The following is a 23,607-nucleotide window of genomic DNA, read 5'->3' as shown; positions in this document are numbered from 1 at the left end:
TCAGAGTTGTTATTTTTTGTCATCTACCTAAGAATTCTGTCTCTTAGGCTTTCTCTTCCCAGATTTCCCAAAGTTCTGAAAAGCTGGGTTGAGAGGGCAAAAGGAAAAAAAAAGAATTCTCTCTCTGACATAATTAGATAGGGAACCAGTTGGGAAGATGTAAGAATAATGCAGGTGCAAGATGGTGATGGTTTGAGCCGGGTGATAGCTGTGGATGTAGAAAGAATCTGAATATATTATGTCATAGGGTTGACCTGATTTGCTAATGGAGTAATTAAGGATGTGGGAAAGTGGAATCAAGCATGGCTTCAAGGTCTGGGCCTGAAAAACTGGGAGAATGAGTTCACATTAACTAAGATGGGAAAGACAATGGTAGGGGCCTGTTTAGGGAAGAGCTAGGAAGAGATTAGCATCTCATTTCTAATGATGTGATACATGGAATCTTGCCGGAGCCTTTGGTGAAGTGTAGTTTAAGTCATCTAATACTAAAATTTATATAAAGTGTCCAGAATGCCTTTTACTGTAAATAACTTATTAAAATAATAAACTGCATAATATTAAGTGTGATATTTGTCAGAGATGTTAAGTGATTATAGGACTTCCAAACTAAGAATGCGTTCTAATTATCATCCGTATGCCCCTTTACCTTGGGGCATGTAGAACTGGCTTTAAGATTTGTTTTTGTGGGTTTTTTTTTTTTTTTAGATGGAGCCTCACCCTGTTGCCCAGGCTGGAGTGCAGAAGCACAATCTTGGCTCACTGCAACCTCCACTTCCCAGGTTCAAGCAATTCTCCTGCCTCAGCCTCCCGAGTAGCTGGGATTGCAGGCGCGCAACACCATGCTCAGCTAATTTTTTTTATTTTCAGTAGAGACGGGGTTTTACCACGTTGGCTAGGCTGGTCTCGAACTCCTGACCTCAAGTGATCCACCCGCCTCAGCCTCCCGAAGTGTTGGGATTACAGGCATGAGCCTCCATGCCTGGCGTGTATTTATGTGTTTAAATTAAAAGATGTTTCGACAGCATGGTAATTGGCATAGAGCTGAGACAGATAGATGAACAGAAAAAAAATCCAGAAATATTCCTATGCATATCTAGATAGTTGAGGTTTTTAAAAAGCACAAAGGCAATGCAGTGGAGAATGTATAGTCTTTCAACAATGGTACTGGAGCGACTGAATATCCATATGCAAAAAGAAAAATTAATTCATACCTTTTACCACATACAAAAAATAACTCAAAATGGATCAAAGACCATTGAAAACAACATTATAAAACTCTTGGAAGAAAACATTGGAGAAATTTTTTTCTACCTTGAATTAAGCAAAGATTTCCTATATGACATTAAAAGCACAAACCATAAAAGAGCAAATAGATAAACTGAACTATTCTTCAAAAAGTGCCAATAAGCCAGGTACAGTGGTACATACCTGTAAACCCAGCTACTCAGGAGACGGAGGTGGAAGGATCCCTTGAGCTCAGCAGTTCGAGGCCAGCCTGGGCAGCGTAGTGAGACCCAGTCTCTTAAAAAAATGCAAATAAGAAAATATAAAGATAAACCACAGACTAGGAGAAAATATTTGCAAAGCATATATCTGATAAAGGATTAAAAACTACACCATTTTAGGCCAGGCACGGTGGCTCACGCCTGTAATCCCAGCACTTTGGGAGGCCAAGGCAGGCGGATCACAAGGTCAGGAGATCGAGACCAACCTGGCTAACATGGTGAAACCCCGTCTCTACTAAAAATACAAAAAAAATTAGCCGAGCGTGGTGGCGGGCATCTGTAGTCCTAGCTACTCTGGAGGCTGAGGCAGGAGAATGGCAAGAACCCGGGAGGCGGAGCTTGCCGTGAGTTAAGATCGCACCTGACGACAGAGTGAGACTCTGTCTCAGGAAAAAAAACAAAAACCCTACACCATTTTGGGTTGGGCGCAGTGGCTCACACCTGTAATCCCAGCACTTTGGGAGGCCGAGGCAGGCGGATCACAAGGTCAGGAGATCGAGACCATCCTGGCCAACATGGTGAAACCCCGTCTCTACTAAAAATACAAAAAGTAGCTGAGGCATGGTGGTGCATGCCTGTAATCCCAGCTACTTGGGAGGCTGAGGCAGGAGAACCGCTTGAACCCGGGAGTTGAGGTTGCAGTGAGCCAAGATTGTGCCACTGCACTGCAGCCTGGTGACAGTGACTCCGTCTCAAAAAAAAAAAAATCTGCACCATATTAAAAGTGGCCAAAAGGTACTTTAAAATTGCCAAGAAAGTAGATTTTAAGTGATCTACCACAAAAAAAGTAATAAGAATATGAGGTAATGCGTGTGTCAATTGTCTCAACTTGGCCATTCCACAGTGTATACACATTTTTAAAACACATGTTGGCCAGGCACGGTGGCTCACACCTGTAATCCCACCACTCTGGGAGGCCGAGATGAGCAGATCACCTGAGGTTGGGAGTTCAAGACCAGCCTGACCAACATGGAGAAACCCCATTTCTACTAAAAATATATATAAAAAAAAATTAGCCGGGCGTGGTGGCACATGCCTGTAATCCCAGCTATTCGGGAGGCTGAGGCAGGAGAATCACTTGAATCCGGGAGGCGGAGGTTGCGGTGAGCTGAGATTGCACCATTGCACTCCAGCCTGGACAACAAGAGCAAAACTCCATCTCAAAAAAAAAAAAGGCCGGGCGCTGTGGCTCACGCCTGTAATCCCAGCACTTTGGGAGGCCAAGGCAGGTGGATCACAAAGTCAGGAGTTCGAGACCAGCCTGACCGACATGGTGAAACCCCGTCTCTACTAAAAATACAAAAGTTAGCCTGGCATGGTGGTGGTCACCTGTAATCCCAGCTGCTCAGAAGGCTAAGGCAGGAGAATCAACTTGAACCCAGGAGGCAGAGGTTGCAGTGAGCTGAGATTATGCCAGTGCACTCCAGCCTGGGCGACAGAGTGAGACTCCATCTCAAAACAAAAAAAAAAAACATGTTGTACAACCTAAATATATACCATTTTTCTTTGTCAGTCTACAAAATTATTTAATCAACTTTAAACATAAAAATGACCAAAAGATTTGTACAGTTGCTTCACCATAGGAGGTGTACAAATGGCAAATAAACTCATGAAAAATGCTTCACACCATTAGTCACTAGGGAAATGCAAATTAAAGTCACAATAAGCACCACAAACCTTAGAATAACTAACAAAGATTGAAAAGACTGGCTGTGCCAAATGTTGGCAAGGATATGGAGGAACTGGAACTTTTATACACTGCTGATGGGAATGTAATCGTAAGAGTAGTTTGGAAAACAGTTTGGCAATTTCTTTTTTTTTTTTTTTTGAGACAGAGTCTTGCTCTGTCCCAAGGCTGCAGTGCAGTGGCCTGATCTCGGCTCACTGCAACCTCCGCCTCCCAGGTTCAAGTGATTGTCCTGCCTCAGCCTTCCAGGTAGCTGGGATTACAGACATGCGCCACCACGCCCAGCTACTTTTTGTATTTTTAGTAGAGATGGGATTTCACCATGTTGGCCAGGCTGGTCTCAATCTCTTGACCTCGTGATCCTCCCGCCTCGGCCTCCCAAAGTGCTGAGATTACAGGCATGAGCCACTCCACCCGGCCGGCAATTTCTTAAAAGTTAAGCATATACCTACAGTTTGATACGGCCATACTACTGGTATCTTACACTTAGGTAATTTACTGAAGAGAAATGAAAGCATATACAGCCTGGGAGACATGGCTCACGCCTGTAATCCCAGCACTTTGGGAGGCTGAGGCAGGTGGATCATGAGGTCAGGAGCTCAAGACCAGCCTGGCCAAGATGGTGAAACCCCGTCTCTACTAAAAATAGAAAACTTAGCTGGGCATGGGGGGCGGTGGGGCACACCTGTAATCTCAGCTACTTGGGAGGCTGATGCAGAGAATTGCTTGAACCCAGAAGGCAGAGGTTGCAATGAGCCCAGATTGCCCCACTGCACTTTAGCCTGGGTGACAGAGTGAGACGATGTCAAAAAAAAAGCATATACAAAGACTTGTACAAGAAAATTACTGACACATGAAACAACTTGGGTGAAACCCAAAATGATTATGTTGCATGAAAGCAGAGTACATATTGTATAATTCCACTTATATAAAACTTTAGAAAATGCAAACTAATCTATAGTGCCAAAACAGATAGGTGGCTGCCTAAGGATAAAGGAGAGGAGGGAAGGGCAGGAGAGAAAGGTTACAAAGGAGTCCTCAATAAATTAAGAGTGCAAAGGGATTCTGAGACATGAATATTTGACAACCTCTGCCCTGTAGAGTCAGAAGAACCTTAGGCTTGTTGAATCATGCTCTAGTATGCTATTGAAAGTGTTATGCAGTAATATTCCTTCCTATTTCCAAGTATGGAATCCTAGCATTCCAAGAGAGAATTCCAACAATGTGCTGAATAGTGATGAAACCATTGAATAATAAGTAGATGGGTTCCATAAGGTGGTTAAAGAACAACATCTAACAGGTTTGGAATTTTAGCTAAAAAGGGAATAATAATAATTTACCTCTTTGTAGAGGAGTAAATCATTGGTTAAGTCTTAGTAGGTTTATTAGAAACGTGAATCTCATTAATTATAGCCTGTGTCTGAACATTGTGAGCTATAAGAACCCTCTTATTAATGGTTAAGGGACTGTTGGAAATGATTTGATTTTATTAAAAATGAGGTCTTTGTGGAGGAGTCAGGAATGGTCAAAATGAGCTTCAGGTGTGGGGCTTGCTCTGTGCTCCTGATACCAAGGGTCTGGCAGGCACAAAGGAAGGTGAGAGAGTTTATTTGGGGAGACTCAAGGAAAACTTCCTGAAAGAGGTGTCCTTTGAGAATTCCCACAGGTATAAATGAGGAGGGAGGCACTTCAGGGAAGGGAACCACTGAGAGCACAGAGAAGGCATGAAGCTTCTGGATTGTTTGGGGAACAGCAAGAGATCTGATGTAAACAGGGTGTGGGAGTTGGAAGAATGTGTAGGAAAAATAAAACCAGAAAGGAAGATGGTCAGATCCTAAAGGGATTTCCTGCCATAGTGACAGCTGGAGGATTCATTCTGCAGTGGGAGCGGAATTTGAGAGAATTGGACGTGTATTTTAGGACAATAACACTAGCGGCATTGTAAAGAGGCCCAGAGAGAGGAAGTCTAGAGGCAGGACCAGTTAGGAGGACTCACATTTTGCCTTGACTGAGGGTTGACGTAATCAGAGGAATGCTTGATGGAAATTGGTTAGAGGGAAGGGAGAAACCTGCCTGGTATTTGGGAGGTAGGGTGGGGTGGAGTAGTGTGGTGATCATTATCTGAGATAGGGAATCCTGGAAGAAGAGCAGTTTGGGGCCGGAAGGTGGGGTGGACTTTTCATTTTCTTAAGGACATGTTTTGTTTTTTTGTTATTGTTTTTGAGACACAGTCTTGCTCTGTCGCCCAGGCTGGAGTGCAGTGGCACGATCTCAGCTCCTTGCAGCCTCCACCTCCCAGGTTCAAGTGATTCTCCTGCCTCAGCCTCCCAAGTAGCTGGGATTACACGTTTGCACCACCACACCCAGCTAATTTTTTGGTTTTTTTTTTTTAGTAGAGACAGGATTTCACCATGTTGGCCAGGCCTGGTTTCAAACTCCTGACCTCAGGTGATCTGCCACCATGCATGGCCAAAGAGATGTATTTTGATGAGCAGAAGCTTTTCATTTAAATAAAATGCAATTTATTAATTTTTTATTTTTTATAAAGAGGTTCTTCTCATCTCATGTTAATTGCTTTGGTTTTTTTTTGTTGTTTTTTTTTTTTTTGAGACAGTATCACTCTGTTGGCCAGGCTGGAGTGCAGTGGCACGATCTCAGCTTACTGCAACCTCCATCTCCCAGGCTCAAGCAATTTTCCTGCCTCAGCCTCCTGAGTAGGTGGGATTACAGGTGTGTGCCATCACACCTGGCTAATTTTTGCATTTTTAGTAGAGACGGGGTTTCACCAATTTGGCCAGGCTGGTCTCGAACTCCTGACCTCAGGTAATCTGCCTGCCTTGGCCTCCCAAAGTGCTGGGATTACAGGTGTGAGCCACCGCGCCCAGCTGTTAATTGCATTTTTTTTTTTTTTTTTTTTTTTTTTTTTTTTGAGACGGAGTCTCGCTCTGTCGCCCAAGCTGGAGTGCAGTGGCGCAATCTCGGCTCACTGCAAGCTCCGCCTCCTGGGTTCACGCCATTCTCCTGCCTCAGCCTCTCCGAGTAGCTGGGACTACAGGCGCCCGCCACCACGCCCGGCTAAATTTTTTTGTATTTTTAGTAGAGACGGGGTTTCACCGTGGTCTCGATCTCCTGACCTCGTGATCTGCCCGCCTCGGACTCCCAAAGTGCTGGGATTACAAGCATGAGCCACCGCGCCTGGCCAATGGCATTTTTTTAAAGATTTTATTTATTTGGTCTGAGCACAGTGGCTCACGTCTGTAATCCCAGCACTTTGGGAGGCCGAGAATGGCGGATTGCTTGCACTCGGGAGTTCAAGACTAGCCTGGGCAACATGGCAAAATCCTGTCTCTACTAAAAATAAAAAATTAGCCAGCCAAATGTCTTATGTGCTCACTCATAAGTGGAAGCTAAGCTATGAGGACACAAAGCATAAGAATGATACAGTGGACTTTTGCGGACTCGAGGGAAAGAGTGGGAGCGGTTGTGGGATAAAAGACTGCACACTGGGTACAGTATATGCTGCTCCAGTGATGGGTGCACCAAAATCTCAGAAATCACCACCAAATAACTTACTCATGTAACCAAACACCACCTGTTCCCCAAAAACCTATTGAAATAAAAAATAAATTAATTAATTAAATTAAGTAAAAGAAAAAAATTAGCCAGGCATGGTAGCATGCATCTATAGTCTTAGCTACTCAGGAGGCTAAGGTGGGAGAATCATCTGAGCCTGGGAGGTCGAGGCTGCAGTGAGCTGAGATCATGCCACTGCACTCCAGCCTGGGAGATGGAACAAGACCCTCTCTCAAAAAAATAAAAAAAAGAATAAAAGGTTTTATTTAAGACTTTTTTTCTCCCTTCTTCTCTAGATATAATTGACCCTGCAATCCTGCGCCCGGGCCGCCTGGACAAAACACTGTTTGTGGGTTTACCACCCCCTGCAGATCGCCTTGCCATCTTAAAAACTATCACAAAAGTGAGTAAAGGAAATGGTATATTTTTGTATGTTTCTCTTGTTTTAAATAGAGACAGTTATAACAGGTAGTAATTTTGGTTGACTGATTACTTTCTTTTCTGTAACTGTGTTTGCCCAGCCTATATCTCCCAAAGGGACGGTGAACTGATCTTCGATTATTACTTTAAAATAATTTACATCAGATCATATTTGAAATGGAGTAGAAACTTTTGGAGAAACTGGCACTTTGGGAGCACGAGGTGAACAGATTTGAGCCCAGGAGTTTGGTACCAGCCTGGGCAATATACTGAGACTCTGTCTCTACAAAAAAATAGAAAAAATTAGCCAGATATGGTGGCACCCACCTGTGGGACCATGTACTCAGAAGGCTTAGGTGGAAGGATTGCTTGAGCCCAGGAGGTCAAGGCTGCAGGGAGCTGTGATCATGCCACTGTACTCCAGCCTGGGCAACAGAACAAGACCCTATCTTTTTTTTTTTTTTTTTTTTTTTTTTTGAGGCGGAGTCTTGCTCTGTCACCCAGGCTGGAGTGCAGTGGCATGATCTTGGCTCACTGCAAGCTCCACCTCCCAGGTTCACACCATTCTTCTGCCTCAGCCTCCCGATTAGCTGGGACTACAGGCGCCCGCCACCACGCCCAGCTAATTTTTTGTGTTTTTTAGTAGAGACGGGGTTTCACCATGTTAGCCAGGATGGTCTCTATCTCCTGACCTCGTGATCCACCCGCCTCGGCCTCCCAAAGTGCTGGGATTACAGGCGTGAGCCACCGCACCCGGACCCGCAAGACACTATATCTAAAAATAAATAAATAAGTGGGCCAAACACGTTGGCTCACACCTGTCATCCCAGCACTTTGGGAAGCCAAGGCAGGTGGATTGCTTTGACCTCAGGAGTTCAAGATCAGCCTGGGAAACATGGGGAAACCCCATCTCTACAAAAAATACAAAAATTAGCTGGACTTCAATGGCTCATGCCTGGCTGAGGCTGCAGAATCGCTTGAGCCCAAGAAGTGGAGGTTGCAGTCTGCCAAGATCGCGCCACTGCACTCAAGCCTGGGTAACAGCCCAAGACCCTCTCTCAAAAAAAAAAATTGAATGAGTTCTGTCATCCCACTTCTCACTACGTGGAACTAGTTTTTCTGCCCTTCACATATCACATTTTGAGGTCTGTAGAACTGCTTTGTTTCTACATTTCTATAGCCTTGGGATGGGAGAGGGAGCTAAGCTGGTGGTGTTAACCCTTCTGGGGATGAAATCACTTGTACCTGGACCCGCTCTGTCCATCCAGTTGGAGATACCTCCCCCATGGGAGCTGTCCCACTCCCATGGGATTGTACCCAGTTCTGTCCGGCTCCCTGGAAAGTGGCATACCTTGGCAGTTCTTCCTGAATCTGCTGAAATCCCTTGATTGTGTGTGTCTAACTTTTTCTAGAGCTATCTTCTCCTCAGGCTGCTTGTCTCCAGCTTGGAATGTTAATAGACATCACAAGATTTTGTTAACTTACGTTCTTTGTTCAGTACTCCTTCCCAGGAATAGAGGCCTAATTATCAGCCACTTTCAAATTTTCTCTTCGCACCCACTTTTCAACATTTGCAGCATGAAGGTTTACCCCTTTCTTTGGTTGCTACTGGCAAGTTGTTTAACTTTTTTTAGTATTCTTCTGATGCTGACAAAGGAAGATTCTGTGATCCTGCTTCACTGGGCCATCATTACTTAAAACCGCCTTTAGCAGTGTTCCTAAAAATCACCCAGAGGAGGGAGAACAGGGCAGATGAGAACAGAAGAATGATCATCTTTGTAGGGTAAAAAGATTCTATTGATGGACAGTATGGAAAATAGCTTGGAAGCCAGTAAAGTAAAAGTTATGAAATTAAGCATGTTAGAACTAAGGCAATATGATTGAGAAACATCAGTGAAAAAGAAAAAGTAACGAACTAAGGCATTATCACGGGAATAACAAAGAAGATATAGACATGAGAACTGTTTAAAGGTTTTAATTAGTAGGACATTGGATTAACTGTAGAGTTGGGAGTTAAAGGAAAAGGTAGATGAATTTGCAGCTTGTGCAGCTGGTGGCATCCACCAGGATTAGAGGTCTGGGAGATGAGCTATCTGAGTTTCAGGTGCCTGGGCACTATCAAGTGGAAAAGTTAAGCAGGATGTTGGGTCTGTGGTTGGGAGTCCAGGAGAGTCCTCTGGCTGGGCTATAGTTTTGTCTGTCATCAGTCCATAGCTGGTGGTCAAAGCCATGAAAACATGTTGCTTTAGTTTAGTAGTTCTCAACCTAAGGCAATTTTCCCACCACCCCACCTCACGTCCACAGGGAACTTTTGGCAATGTCTAGGGACATTTATTTACCACTACGCAGAGGAGTGATCATGCTGCTAAATATTCCACAGTGCACAGGACAGCCAACAACAAAGAATTATCCAAGGCCAGGCATGGTGACTCAGGCCTGTAATCCCAGCCCTTTGGGAGGCTGAGACAGGAGGATCACTTGAGCCCAGGAGTTGGAGACCAGCCTGGGCAACAGAGTGAGACCCTGTCTCTACAAGAAAAAAAAATTTTTTTTTTTTTGAGACAGAGTCTCACTCTGTTGCCCAGGCTGGAGTACAGTGGTGCCACCTCAGTTCACTGCAACCTCCACCTCCCGCATTCAAGTGATTCTCCTGCCTCAACCTCCTGAGTAGCTAGGATTACAGGCGTGCACCACCAAGCCCAGCTAATTTTTGTATTTTTAGTAGAGACGGGGTTTCACCACGTTGGCCAGGCTGGTATCGAACTCCTGACCTCGTGATCCACCTGCCTCAAGTCTCCCAAAGTGCTGGGATTACAAATGTGAGCCACTGCGCCTGGCCAAGACAATTTTTTTAATTAGTTGGGCATAGTGGCATACACCCGTAGTCCCAGCTACTTGGTAGGCTGAGGTGGGAGGATGGCTTGACCCCAAGAAGTCGAGGCTGCAGTGTGTCATGATCACATCACTGCACTCCAGCCTGAGCAACAGAGCTGAGACCCTGTCTCAAGGGGAAAAAAAAGAATTATCCAACTCAAAATGTCAGTAATGCCAAAGTTAAGAAACCCTGCTTTGGTTGCATATACTTATTTCTTTGCATCAAACAAGTCTGATGATGACTGCATCATAGTATCTTCTCTCCCTTTCGTTGGCTCTGTTTTTTTTTTTTTGACACAGTATGTCAAAAAAAGAGACCCTGTTTGTTGCCCAGGCTGAAGTGCAGTGGCATGATCTCAGCTCACTGCAACCTCCACCTCCTGGGTTCAAGCATATCTCCTACTTCAGCCTCCCCATGTAGCTGGGGCCACAGGTGCATGCCACCACACCCGGCTAATTTTTTTTTGCATTTTTAGTAGAGACAGGGTTTCACCATGTTAGCCAGGCTGGTCTCAAACTCCTGACTTCAAGTGATCCGCCCACCTCGGCCTCCCAAAGTGCTGGGATTACAGGCATGAGCTATCAGGAACTATGTTAGTGAGATTTTGTTTGCTTTGGTCAATGTATGTGGGTGTGTATGTATATACAAAATAAGCACACACATATAATCCAATTTTGTTTCTATGAATTTCCTGTAGTCATGGTGACATAATGATAATGCTTTCACACTTGTCCTTGGGATTTCATGAACTAAAGAGAAAAGTTGAATTGGTATTTATTTCTAGACATGCCAGACATGAGGCATGTAGTATTCAGAGCTTTATAAATTTGGAACCAGAAGAATGATTGGCTCATTCTTCCTGCTGTGTTTCATTCAATGTATGGTACTCACACCAGAACAACTTTATACTTCATTCATCTAGAATTTCAGTGCTATTTGCCAAAATCATTAGGCCTCAGACCAAGGGGTAAATATTCAAAGTACCCCACTTCAGCCAGGCACAGTGGCTCATGCCTGTAATCCCAGCACTTTGGGAGGCCGAGGCAGGTGGATCACTTGAAGTCAGGAGTTCAAGACCAGCCTGGCCAACATGGCAAAACACTGTCTCCACAAAAATACAAAGATTAGCTGGGCATGATGGTGTGCTCCTGTAATCCCAGCTACTCAGGAGGCTGAGGCACAAGAATCGCTTGAACCTGGGAGGCGGAGGTTGCAGTGAGCCAAGATTGTGCTCCAGCCTGGGCGACAGAGTAAGACTCCGTCTCAAAAAAAATAAAAAAAAAAGTATCCTACTTCGTCAAGAAGTATTTGTTATAAACTAAATACATCCTTGACTGTGTAGAGACTAAGAAACGTAAGACATTGTCTTACCTATCAGGAGCTTGCCTTCCAGATGATAATAGGAATGTTTATGAAGCAATGACAAATGTATTAATTCATTCCTGAGGAGGGGAAGTAAATAAAGGCGACTGAATAGTGTGGAGATTTCAACTATATTTATAAAGACATACAGTGAAAAACATCAAGAAGGAAATATGCCAACATACAGTGCTTGCCTCTGGGAGATGGCATTATGCGTCATTTTTCCACTGTGTTAGTGCTCTTCAACCAAAGCCCACCAAGAGCACACATGTAGTTGAACAAGTTGGGCTTATTACTCTGCAGCGCAGGAGAATGTACTCCATGGGGAACTGAGGGTGTATCTCAGTAAGAGAGTCTTAGGACTTAATTGATTTGGGGTTTGTGTTAGATTTGGGAAGGATTTAATAATGGCCTTTGCCCTGAATGGCTGTTAAAAAGCAAGCATAATTCTATAATTGGGTGACTTAATAAATCTTGCCTAAAAGGAAGGAAGACTAGACCAAGGCTGAAACTGTGATTGGCAAAGAAACAGTAGTTCTATTAGCTAAGATGGCGGATGTTTGGTCATTTTCGTGTCTTGGACAGTGTTTGTGCTTTGTCCATGTTCAGACTTCATTACAGAGTGTTCTCATTTCTGTCTTGATCCTTCATGGTCACAGAGTGGCCTTGTCTAATGTCCATATTCTGTGGAATTATTTATGTGTAATAGGAGAGCACCACAGCTTCGCTGTAAGGGCCCAGCCAGCTTGGAGCAACAAGACCTACCTGCTAATATCACCCTATATGTCAGATGTTACTCTACTCACTGCAACCTCCGCCTCCCAGGTTCAAGTGATTCTCCTGCCTCAGCCTCCTGAGTAGCTGGGACTACAGGCATGCGCCACCATACTTAGCTAATTTTTGTAGTTTTAGTAGAGATGGGGTTTTGCCATGTGGGTCAGGCTGGTCTCGATCTCCTGGTCTCAAGTGATCTGCCTGCCTTGGCCTCCCAGAGTATTCATTTGCTTTATATTTTCAGATTTTCTCTCATGACCATATATGTATGTATGTGTTTGGTTTGTCTGTCTGTGTAAAGAATAGTCATCTGGCCTGGAGTGGTGGCTCAAGCTTGTAATCCCAGCACTTTGGGAGGCTGAGGCAGGCGGATCACCTGAGGTCAGGAGTTGGAGACCAGCCTGACCATCATGGAGAAACCCCGTCTCTACTAAAAATACAAAATTAGGGGGACATAGTGGTGGATGCCTGTAATCCCAGCTACTCAGGAGGCTGAGGCATGAGAATAGCTTGAACCTGGGAGGCAGAGGTTGTGGTGAGCCGAGATCGTGCTATTGCACTCCAACCTGGGCAACAAGAGCAAAACTCTGTCTCCAAAAAAAAAAAAAAGTCATCTGACATAAATGCGGTGGGTAACAGAGAGGAGCCCTGCAGCTTCCAAGCACAAAGTTGTGAATATGGAAGAAGAAAAAAAAACAAAAAAGACATTTCAATAGAGGTCAACTTTGGCCGGGCATGGTGGCTCACACCTGTAATCCCAGCACTTCGGGAGGCCAAGGTGGACGGATCCCGCCTCCTAAGTAGCTGGGATTACAGGCACGTGCCACCACGCCTGGCTAATTTTTGTATTTTTAGAGAAATGAGGTTTCACCATGTTGGCCAGGCTGGTCTGGAACTCCTGACCTGGTGATCCACCCACCTCAGCCTCTCAAAGTGCTGGGATTACAGGTGTGAGCCACCATGCCAGGCCAAAAGCAACTTTTGTAGATTGTGGTTTAGACTGCTGCATAGTCAGTCCTCAGCCTCTGTCTGTGCCAACGGCAGAAGGGCTTTTGTTATTCTCTTTGATTTGAGAGTGCATTTTTGCTCCAATTCTGACTGTGTCCTATTCTAAGACTTGGAACCTCGTTGGGCAGAGCTGCCCAGGAGGAGCAGGACCCACATGCAGCCTCCCTGTGCCCTGTCTGCCTGCGTCGGCCTGTTGCCCTCTCAAGAGAGCTGTTAGCAGTGCAATTTCACATCCTTATCTTACCTCATCCTTCAGAGGTCATGAATGTTTTTGTTTAAAAAACTTTGTTGATGGCTAAAGCAGGGCAGAGTGAGAGGAAGAGGAAGCACAATATCTAATTTCAGAGGGGAGAAGTCACAAGGCAGACTTCCTGCCCATGTATGTTCTTTGTAAGTCAACAGAAAATGAGGAAAATTGGCATTTTTAATGTTTACCCTTTCTATTTCAGTTTGCTGGCTTTTGACTTTAATTATCCAGATTGTTTTATATACAGTTTTCTCTTTCTCCTATTAACATCTGAAATATTATAAGGAGATTAGAATGAAGATCTTTAGTCCTGTTCTTAAAAGTCTGAAAAAAATTTGTGGGTCAAAGCAACTTCTTCATATCTTTTGGGATCTAAGTTTAGTAAAAGAAGAGCGAGTGGGCCAGGTACAGTGGCTCACGCCTGTAATCCCAGCACTTTGGGAGGCCGAGGTGGGTGGATCACAAGGTCAGGAGTTCGAGACCAGCCTGGCCAATATGGTAAAACCCCGTCTCTACTAAAAATATAAAAATTAGCTGGGCGTGGTGGCGGGCGCCTGTAGTCCCGGCTACTCAGGAGGCTGAGGCAGAAGAATCACTTGAACCCAAGAGGCGGGGGTTGCAGTGAGCCGAGATTGCGCCACTGCACTCCAGCCTGGGCAACAGAGTGAGACTCCGTCTCAGAAAAAAAAAAAAAAATTGAGACCAGCCTGAGCAACATGGTGAAAGCCGTCTCTACTAAAAATACAAAAATTAGCCAGGCGTGGTGGCACGCGCCTGTAGTCCTAGCTACTCAGGAGGCTGAAGCAAAAGAATCGCTTGAACCCGAGAGGTGGAGGTTGCAGTGAGCCGAGATCACGCCACTGCACTCCAGCCCGGGCAACAGAGGGAGACTCCACCTCAAATAAAAAAGAGAGAGCCATATACTACTTTTTAATATTTTTTATTTGGTATTTCTGGTGATGATGTGGTGATAAGAGGTCTATCACTAAAAGCTTCCTGAGAAGTAGAAATTTTTTTTTTTTTTTTTGAGACGGAGTTTTGCTCTTGTCGCCCAGGCTGGAGTGCAGTGGTGTGATCTCAGCTCACTGCAACCTCTGCCTCCTGGGTTCAAGTGATTCTCCTGCCTCAGCCTCCCAAGTAGCTGAGATTACAGGTGTCTGCCACCACGCCCAGCTAATTTTGTATTTTTAGTAGAGATGGGGTTTCTCCATGTTGGCCAGGCTGGTCTCAAACTCCTGACCTCAGGTGATCCACCCTCCTTGGCCTCCCAAAGTGCTGGGATTACAGGCATGAGCCACCACGCCCAGCCCCAAAATTTTTTTTTCATAACTTCTACTTCCTTTTAAGTGTCATTAAAAGATCTCAGAAAACCAGAAACATTATTTGAGATCTGCCAAATACTTTCAGATAATATATAGTCTTTAAAAGAGTGACAAGGCCGGGTGCGGTGGCTCATGCCTGTAATCCAGCGCTTTGGGAGACTGAGGCAGGCGAATCATGAGATCAGGAGTTCGAGACCTACTTGGCCAAAATGGCAAAATCCCATCTCTACTAAAAATACAAAAATTAGTCGGGTGTAGTGGCAGGTGCCTGTAATCCCAGCTATTTGGGAGGCTGAGGCAGGAGAATCTCTTGAACCCGGGAGGTGGAGGTTGCAGTGAGCTGAGATCACACTACTGCATTCCAGCCTGAGCAACAGAGCGAGACCTCATCTCAAAGAAAAAAAAAAAGTATGACCTAAGAATACCTGATATAATAATAGCTAACATTTATTAAGCCCTTACTCTGTTCCATGTAGTGTTTTCATTTTACATTTATACACATGCTTAAACCTTGACACTCCCTTTGAAGTGTATGTCTTACAAAATATTTAAATATTTTCCTTTTACTGATGAGCAAACTTTTTACAAACTTTTTTTTTTTTTTTTTTTTTTTTGGTGAGACAAGGTCTTGCTCTGTCACCCAGGCTGGAGGGCAGTGGCACAGTCTTGGCTCACTGCAGCCTCATCCTCCCAGGCTCAAGTTTTCCTCCTGCCTCTGCTCCCTGAGTAGCTGGGACTACAGGAACGTGCCACCAGGCCTAGCTAATTTTTGTATTTTTTTATAGAAACAGGGTTTCACCATGTTGCCCAGGCTGGTTTTGAACTCCTGAGCTCAAGCGATGTACCCACCTTAGCCTCCCAAGGTCTAGGGTTACAAGAGTGAGCCACTACACCCGGCCCTTTCTTTAATTTTTCACAGTCGACTATGTGAATAAAAATTGCTTCCTGCAGAAGCTGGATTTTAAAATAAATAAAAAATAAATAAATAATTACTGGCCAGGTGTGGTGGCTCACACCTGTAATCCCAGCACTTTAGGAGGCCAAGGCGGGCAGATCACCTGAATGAGGTGATCTCATTCAAAAATAGCCAGGCATGGTGGCACACACCTGTAAATTCCAGCTACTCGGGAGGCTGAGGCAGGAGAATCGCTTGAACCCAGAGGCAGAGGTTGCAGTGAGCCAAGATCACGCCATTGCACTCCAGCCTGGGCAACAGGAGTGAAACTGTCTCAAAAAAAAAAAAAAAAAAAAAAAAAGCATTAATGATTCTAAACTCTGATACGTAATTAAGAATAGATTTAAGAATAAATTTGGTTGGGCACGGTGACTCACGCCTGTAATCTCAGCACTTTGGGAGGCCGAGGCGGGTGAATCACCTGAGGTCAGGAGTTTGAGACCACTTTGACCAATATGGTGAAAGCCCATCTCTGCTGAAAATACCAAAATTGACCAGGCATGGTGGCGTGCGCCTGTAGTCCCAGCTACTCGAAAGGCTGAGGCAGGAGAATCGCTTGAACCCAGTGAAGTGAGATCATGCCAGTACACTCCAGCCTGGGCACAGAGTGAGACTCCATCTCAAAAAAAAAAAAAAGAAAAAAAGAGTAGATTTGTATGACCAAATGAAAATATTTGTTAAAATAAAACTAGTAGCACATCTTGAATTACTTTTTGAACCTGAATATTTCATAACATATAATGCTTAATAAGAATTATAGGAAAATACCAGTGTAAATGAACCATAACTTTTTTCAAATTTTAGTAAAATACTATAGATATATAACATAAAATTGACCATTTTAGCCATTTTTAAGTGTATATTTCTGTGGCATTAAGTACATTTACATTGTTGTGCAGCCATCACCACTACTCATCTCCAGAACTTTTTCATCTTCCCAAACTGAAACTCTGTCTCCATTAAACACAAACTGCCCATTCCTCCTTCCTTAGCCCCTGGCAACCACCATTCTACTTTCTGTCCCTATGCTTTGCCTATTCTAGGTACCTCATACAAGTAGAATCATACAATATTTGTGGGATTATTTGTGGGATATAACTTTACTTTTTTTTCTTTGAGATGGAGTTTTGCTCTTCATGTCCAGGCTAGAGTGCAATGGCGTGGTCTTGGCTCACTGCAACCTCTGCCTTCCAGGTTCAAGTGATTCTCCTGCCTCAGCCTCCTAAGTAGCTGGGATTACAGGCGCCTGCTACCATACCTGTTTTTTGCTTTTTTTTTTTTTTTTTTTTTTTTTTGAGACGAAGTCTCGCTCTTGTTCCCTAGGCTGGAATGCAATGGTGTGATCTCGGCTCACTGCAACCTCTGCCTCCTGGATTCAAGCGATTCCCCTGCCTCAGTGTCCCAAGTAGCTGGGATTACAGGCACCTGCCACCACCCCTGACCAAGTTTTGTATTTTTAGTAGAGATGGTGTTTCACCATGTTGGCCAGGCTGGTCTCGAACTCCTGACCTCAGGTGATCCGCCCGCCTCGGCCTCCCAAAGTGCTGGGATTACAGGCATCAGCCACGGCGCCTGGCCTATAATTTCCTTAAGAGACTATTTTCCTTCTTTTTCTAATAATTCCTTTAGCTTAGCTTTCTATAGTTACCAAACTATTTGAGATTTCCATTAGGGCCTTTATTAAAAAATAATATAATAGTATTGTAATAGAGATAATGTCATAAAGAAAAACCAAATTAATTTAAGCTTCTAAATACTTGATATCCTAGTACCATTTCAATAAGTGATTTTCCAAAATACTCATATTTTGTTTTATAAGCTCTTTATTATGCCATTTAAAATTGTTCTCGTTGCTCTCACTTGAGAATAAATAGAATTCATTTTAGTTCTTACTATAAGTCAGAAACATTACCACATTTCAATTAAAGAATAGTTAGATTTCAGTGATCCAAAGATTCCTTAGCCCTTATTTCTACTAATTAGAAAGTAATGTTGCTAATGAAACTTTTGGAGGTATCCTAGGTAGAGCACACCTCATGCCCTCAAAAAAAGGAGAGTTTGGCTGAGCGCGGTGGCTCGTGCCTGTAATCCCAGCACTTTTGGGAGGCCGAGGTGGGTGGATCATGAGGTCAGGAGTTTGAGACCAGCCTGGCCAACATGGTGAAACCTGTCTCTACTAAACATACAAAAAATTAGCTGGGTGTGGTGGTGCACGTCTGTAATCCCACCTACTTGGGAAGCTGAGGCAGGAGAATCTCTTGAACCCGGGAGGCGGAGCTTTCAGTGAGCCGAGATCACGCCATCGCTCTCCAGCCTGGGCCACAGGGCAAGACTCTGTCTCAAAAAAAAAAAAAAAAAAAAAAAAGGACAGTTTGTTACTTTCTTTCAAGTGAGGGTACTTGAAATTATTTCTTTTTCCAAAGGTTTAATCTTCTAAGAATTAGGAAACTTCTGAGAGTATCTAAATGTATAACAGTGAATTCATTTTCTGAAGCTCATACCCCACCTCATTTATTTATTGTGTTCCTTTATATACTGAGCTTTCTTTCACAAAAGATTTTCTTAAACAAAGGGTATGCTAAGAATAGAAAGCTGACAATTGCTCTCACTATGCAAATGTGAGAAAAATTCCTCCTCTGCTGGGCGCTGTGGCTCACACCTGTAATCCCAGCACTTTGGGAGGCCGAGGCAGGCGGATCATGAGGTCAGGAGTTTGAGACCAGCCTGACCAACATGGTGAAACCCTGTCTCTACTAAAATACAAAAATTACCCAGTGTTGGCTGGGCACAGTGGCTCATTCCTGTAATCCTAGCACTTTGGGAGGCCAAGGTGGGTGGATCACCTGAGGTCAGAAGTTCAAGACCAGTCTGGACAACGTGGTGAAACCCCATCTCTACCAAAAATACAAAAAATTAGCCAGGCGTGGTGGCGGGCAACTGTAATCCCAGCCACTTGGGGGGCTGAGGCAGGAGAATCGCTTGAACCCGGGAGGCGGAGGTTGCAGTGAGCTGAGATCGCGCCGCTGCACTCCAGCCTGGGCCTGTGACAGAGTGAGACTCCATCTCAAAAAAAAAAAATAATAACCCAGCGTGGTGGCGCGCGCCTGTAATCCCAGCTACTCGGGGCTGAGGCAGGAGAATCGCTTGAACCTGGGAGGCGGAGGTTGCAGTGAGCCGAGATTACATCACTGCACTCCAGCCTGGTGACAGAGCGAGACAGAAAAAAGAAAAATTCCTCCTCTGGGTCCTCACAAAGAGAACGCTAAGATGTGATGCACCATGTCTTTAAACAGTATTTCTGACATAAACACAATAAGCCTCTTGGGACTGAGGCTTGTCATTTTCTTAATATAAACTGAGGATATTACTCAAAGCCAGTTCATTAAATACAATTTGATGAAGGTCCAAGAAATGCACTCTGAGAGTGCACAGGACCTTGTGGAGGTCCAGCTTAACCCAAGGGTAGCATTTAGATATTGAGAAGTATAAAAGAATTGTCTTCTTATGATTCAGCTTTTGATTAAAACAGGACACTAGATAGTTTTAGATTAGATTGTCTAACAGCACGCAGAGTGTCCTTAGGGAAGATCCGTACAGTTAATGCGACAGTGTGACAGTCGAGGTAAGTTGATAGGTTCTTAAAATCATAGAAAGCACCTAACAAGGGCTCCTACCTAATGTGGCAGTCCCACCACCATAGCAAGAAAGTCTACGCTAGTCTTCATTTTAAGAAATCACTATTATATGTTCACTGATGCCCCCCTCCCCTCTCAAATATAGCACAAAATTATATATACTCATCTGGAGATAGATACTTATCTATTAAGATACTTTATTTAAAAAATTAAATAAATAATAAAGATTAACAAACTTCTATAAGGGCCATTCAGTTGCAAATTTGAACTTCAGAACTCAGGTTTTCTAATTCCTCATCCAGTGTTATTTCCACTCCTTAGGTCTTTTTATTGAAGTATGATACACCTACAGAAAAGTGGTAAATGTAAAGTAGATTTAGAGATTCAAGAAAAAAATTAAAAAGTGGTAAATGTCCAGCTGCATGAATTGTTACAAAGTCTCCAGATCAAGAAAAAGAACACTCCAAGTCTAATTCATAGAATTATGAAGTAGAATGGTGACTGCCAGAGGTTGGGAGGCGGGGGCGGGAGGAATGGGGAGTTAGTGTTTAATGGTTGCATTGTTTTCTTTGGAAAGATAAAAAAGTTCTGGAGCCGGATAGGGGTGATACAGCAACGTGGATGGTCTTAATGCCACTGACCTGTACACTGAAAAATGGTTGAAATGGTCAGTTTTTTGTATGTTTTGCCACAATAAAATAGAACATTCCCACATCGACAAAAGCTACCCTTCTGCTTCCAGCCACTACCCACTTCTACCTGCCCCCAGGATTGACCACTATCCTGACTCAGTTGAAAATTGTTTACACTAAAAGATGCTTAGCAACCCTACATTCTGACCCTTTAGTTTTACTACTCAGAGAAAAAAGCACAAGATGGTTTGCCTAAGATCATAGTTTGTGTCCCAGGTCAAAATGGATTGAATGGGAAATTAACTGTTTCTTGAACCTGTGGTAGATAACATGTCCATTTTATTTAGTGATAGCAACTAACAGATGTATAATTTATGCAGTTCTTGAACATGCCCTGCTGGGAGGCAGTGAGACGCTGGTATGTGAGTGTGGGCAGAGCAACAGGTAACTAGTGCACAAGGCCGGCAGCTCCGGTCCTCTCAGCCAGGTCGCCGAACCCTGTGCCTGGAGCATTTGCCAGGCTGACGTTTTACACTAAGAAAAGCTTACCGGGCAGGTTCTGTGGCCCACACCTGTAATCTCAGCACTTTGGGAGGCCAAGGCGGGCAGATCGCTTGAGCTGAGGAGTTTGAGATCAGTCTGGGCAACATCGTGAAACCCTGTCTCTACGAAAAATACAAAAATTAGCCAGGTGTGGTGGTGGGTGCCTGTAGTCCCAGCTACCCAGGCTGAGGTGGGAGGAGGGCTTGAGTCCAGGAGGTGGAGGTTGCAGTAAGCTGAGATTGTGCCATTGAACTTCAGCCTGGGTGACAGAGCCAGACCCTGTCTCAAAGAAAAAAAAAGAAAAGAGGAAAGCTTAATGGCTTGTGTTTATTCACTTTTGTGTGTGTTTCTTCTTCTTTTTTTTCTTTTTTTTTTTTGAGACCAAGTCTCCAACTCTCCAGCTGTCACCCAGGCTGGAGTGCAATGGTGTGATCTTGGCTTACTGCAGCCTCCACCTCCCGGGTTCCAGTGATTCTCCTGCCTCCGTGTCCCGAGTAGCTGGGATTACAGGCACACGCCACCACACCCAGCTAATTTTTATTTTAGTAGAGATGGGGTTTTACCATGTTGGCCAGGCTGATCTCGAACACCTGACCTCAGGTGATTCGCCCTCCTCGGCCTCCCAAAGTGCTGGGATTACAGGCGTGAGCTACCACGCTTGGCCGTGTTTCTTCTTAAAATAGTTATTTAATAATATTTGCTGCACAGGAAAGAACATATGCAATGTATATGTAAGTTATGAATCAGAATAATAAACAAATACTCATAAACTTACCATCTAACTGTCATACATTTTAAATAATTAAGAACTGTTTTGACTGGGTGCAGTGGCTTATGTCTGTAATCCCAGAATTTTGGGAGGCTGGGGCAGGAGAATTGCTTGAGGCCGGGAGTTTGAGACAAGCCTAGGCAACATAGCAAGACCCCGTCTTTAAAAAAAAACAGACGTGGTAGCTCACACCTGTAATCCCAGCACTTTGGGAGGCCGAGGCGGGCAGATGACCTGAGGCCAGGAGTTTGAGACCAGCCTGGCCAAACCCCATCTCTACTAAAAATATAAAAAATTAACCAGGCGTGGTGGCATGTGCCTGTAGTCCCAGCTACTCAGGAGGCTGAGGCAGAAGAATCGCTTGAACCTAGGAGACAAGAGGTTGCAGTGAGCCGAGATTACACCACTGCACTCCAGAGCGAGACTGTCTCAAAAAAAAAAAAAAAAAATTATCCAGGCATGGTGGCATGTAGTTCCAGCTCCTTGGGAGGCTGAGGTAGAAGGATCTCTTGTGCCCAGGAGGTCAAGTCTGCTGTGGTTGTTCCACTCACTCCTGCCTGGGCAACAGAGCAAGACCCTGGGGGGAAGAAAAAGCTTGTTTTGTTTGCCTCTGCAGTTTGTCACTAAAAATATTATTAAACATAATGTATGCATGCAAGGTACTGGGTTAAGTGTTAAAATTCTGGGTTGGTTTTTTTTCTCTACATCCAGTCTCATGAGAAATTCTAAGAGTTCGAAGTTACATACTTGTCATTGCTAATGTCTCTCGAAATGAGCTGAAGGGGAATTGGCACCAAAATCAAGATTGAGTGTTAGATAAATGATTAAGAAGGAATATACTGAGCTTAGAAGGCTTTGTGCTTTTATGATAGAGCAGATACTGCTCCTTATCTCCTGGCCAGGTTCAGTATTATTTCTCCCGTCCTAGCCAGCCTCACACCAACACTAAGCATTGCTTAAGTATTTGCCATATTTAAGCTGGAAAGGAAATGTGTTTCTGCACCTTTGGAAAGATCGAGGTGCTGGTTTTCATTCTTGTTGATGGTGTTTAGTATTTGCTGCAGCTGTACACAAATTCCTCAAACTTCATGAGCATAAATTGTTTGCCTTTAGCTTTCTCAGGTTTGGAATCTGCTTCTTAGCCTCATTTCTCAACATTGAAATTTGTATAAACCTTAACAGCACTGGTCTGGAAGTCAGTTATACTCATTTAGTCAAACAGCCATTATTAAGAACCTATTATGTAGATGAATATGGTCTTTATCTTTATTTTGAGACTCAGTCTCACTCTGTCGCCCAGGCTGGAGTGCAGTGGCATGATCTCTGCTCACTACAACCTCCACCTCCAGGGCTTAAGCAATTCTCGTGCCTCAGCCTCCCGAGTAGCTGGGACTACAGGTGCGTACCATAATGCCCGGCTAATTTTTGTATTTGTAGTAGAGACGGGGTTTCACCATGTTCCCTAGGTTAGTCTCAAACTCCTGACCTCAGGTAATCTGCCCACCTTGGCCTCCCAAAGTGCTGGGATTACAAGCATGAGCCACCGTGCCCGGCATGGTCTTAAAGCTCCAATGAAAAATCATTTTTCTCTCTTACTTAGAATGGTACCAAACCACCACTGGATGCAGATGTAAATTTGGAAGCAATTGCTGGTGACCTTCGCTGTGATTGCTATACGTAAGTGTTTAAATCTTAAGTCAATTCACTCTCTGGGGTTCAATTTCCTCATCTATAAAATGAGGGGTGATGATGCTCACCTCAGCAGATTGTTGGGAGGATTAAATGAGGTATCCCATGAAGCATATAAAGTGTCTGGCATCTCCCTTCCTAGAGAAGAGACTGCACATTTGGAGGCCCTGAAGGAATTCCTGGGAACAGGGGAGTCCTTTCATATGTTGACTCTTGGTACTTAACCTACCCTAACCAGCATTGCTGTCCTTTACAAATTGTACTGGTGCGTCAGCATTTAAAAGAGACTAATCTACAAGTGCCACATTTTGCAGCCCTCAGGATGCATTTTTGCCGCACGCCTTTTCACCTCCACATAGCCTGTAGTAACATCAGGAAATCTGACATTTCTGCCTTCATCCTTCCTATGTTTGTGGTTGTTACAGTTATTAGTTTTTCTTCATATGTTTTGAAGTAAATGTGTTTGTTAACTCCCAATTTGGGAACACAGAGGGAGGAAATGAAATTCAAGTTTAACTAACAGAGACAATGCCCCCTCCGGCTTTTTGTTTTGTTTCTTTTTTTTTTTTTTCCGTACAGGGTTTCCCTCTTTCACCCAGGCTGGCATGATC

The 23,607-nt window shown here is 44.0% G+C and overlaps 1 protein-coding gene across 3 annotated transcripts in view; it reads left to right on the top strand.

Annotated features, from left to right (window-relative positions):
- NVL (nuclear VCP like) overlaps positions 1–23,607 on the top strand; it is a 100,469-nt gene that overhangs the window by 67,585 nt on the left and 9,277 nt on the right. For 2 of the 3 annotated variants that reach the window (XM_032136638.2, XM_058430544.1), the window contains 2 exons: positions 7,062–7,168; positions 22,908–22,984. In XM_032136638.2, the coding sequence (XP_031992529.1) occupies positions 7,062–7,168; positions 22,908–22,984 (184 nt within the window). Of the gene's footprint in view, positions 1–7,061; positions 7,169–22,907; positions 22,985–23,607 lie in introns of those variants that run through there. The other variant, XM_058430545.1, reaches the window with a different exon arrangement.

This window comes from Hylobates moloch, unplaced genomic scaffold (assembly GCF_009828535.3).
Source record: "Hylobates moloch isolate HMO894 unplaced genomic scaffold, HMol_V3 SCAFFOLD_18, whole genome shotgun sequence".
Taxonomy (NCBI): domain Eukaryota; kingdom Metazoa; phylum Chordata; class Mammalia; order Primates; family Hylobatidae; genus Hylobates; species Hylobates moloch.
Note: the sequence above shows the minus strand (reverse complement) of the source record. Positions and strands in the feature narration are given on the sequence as shown.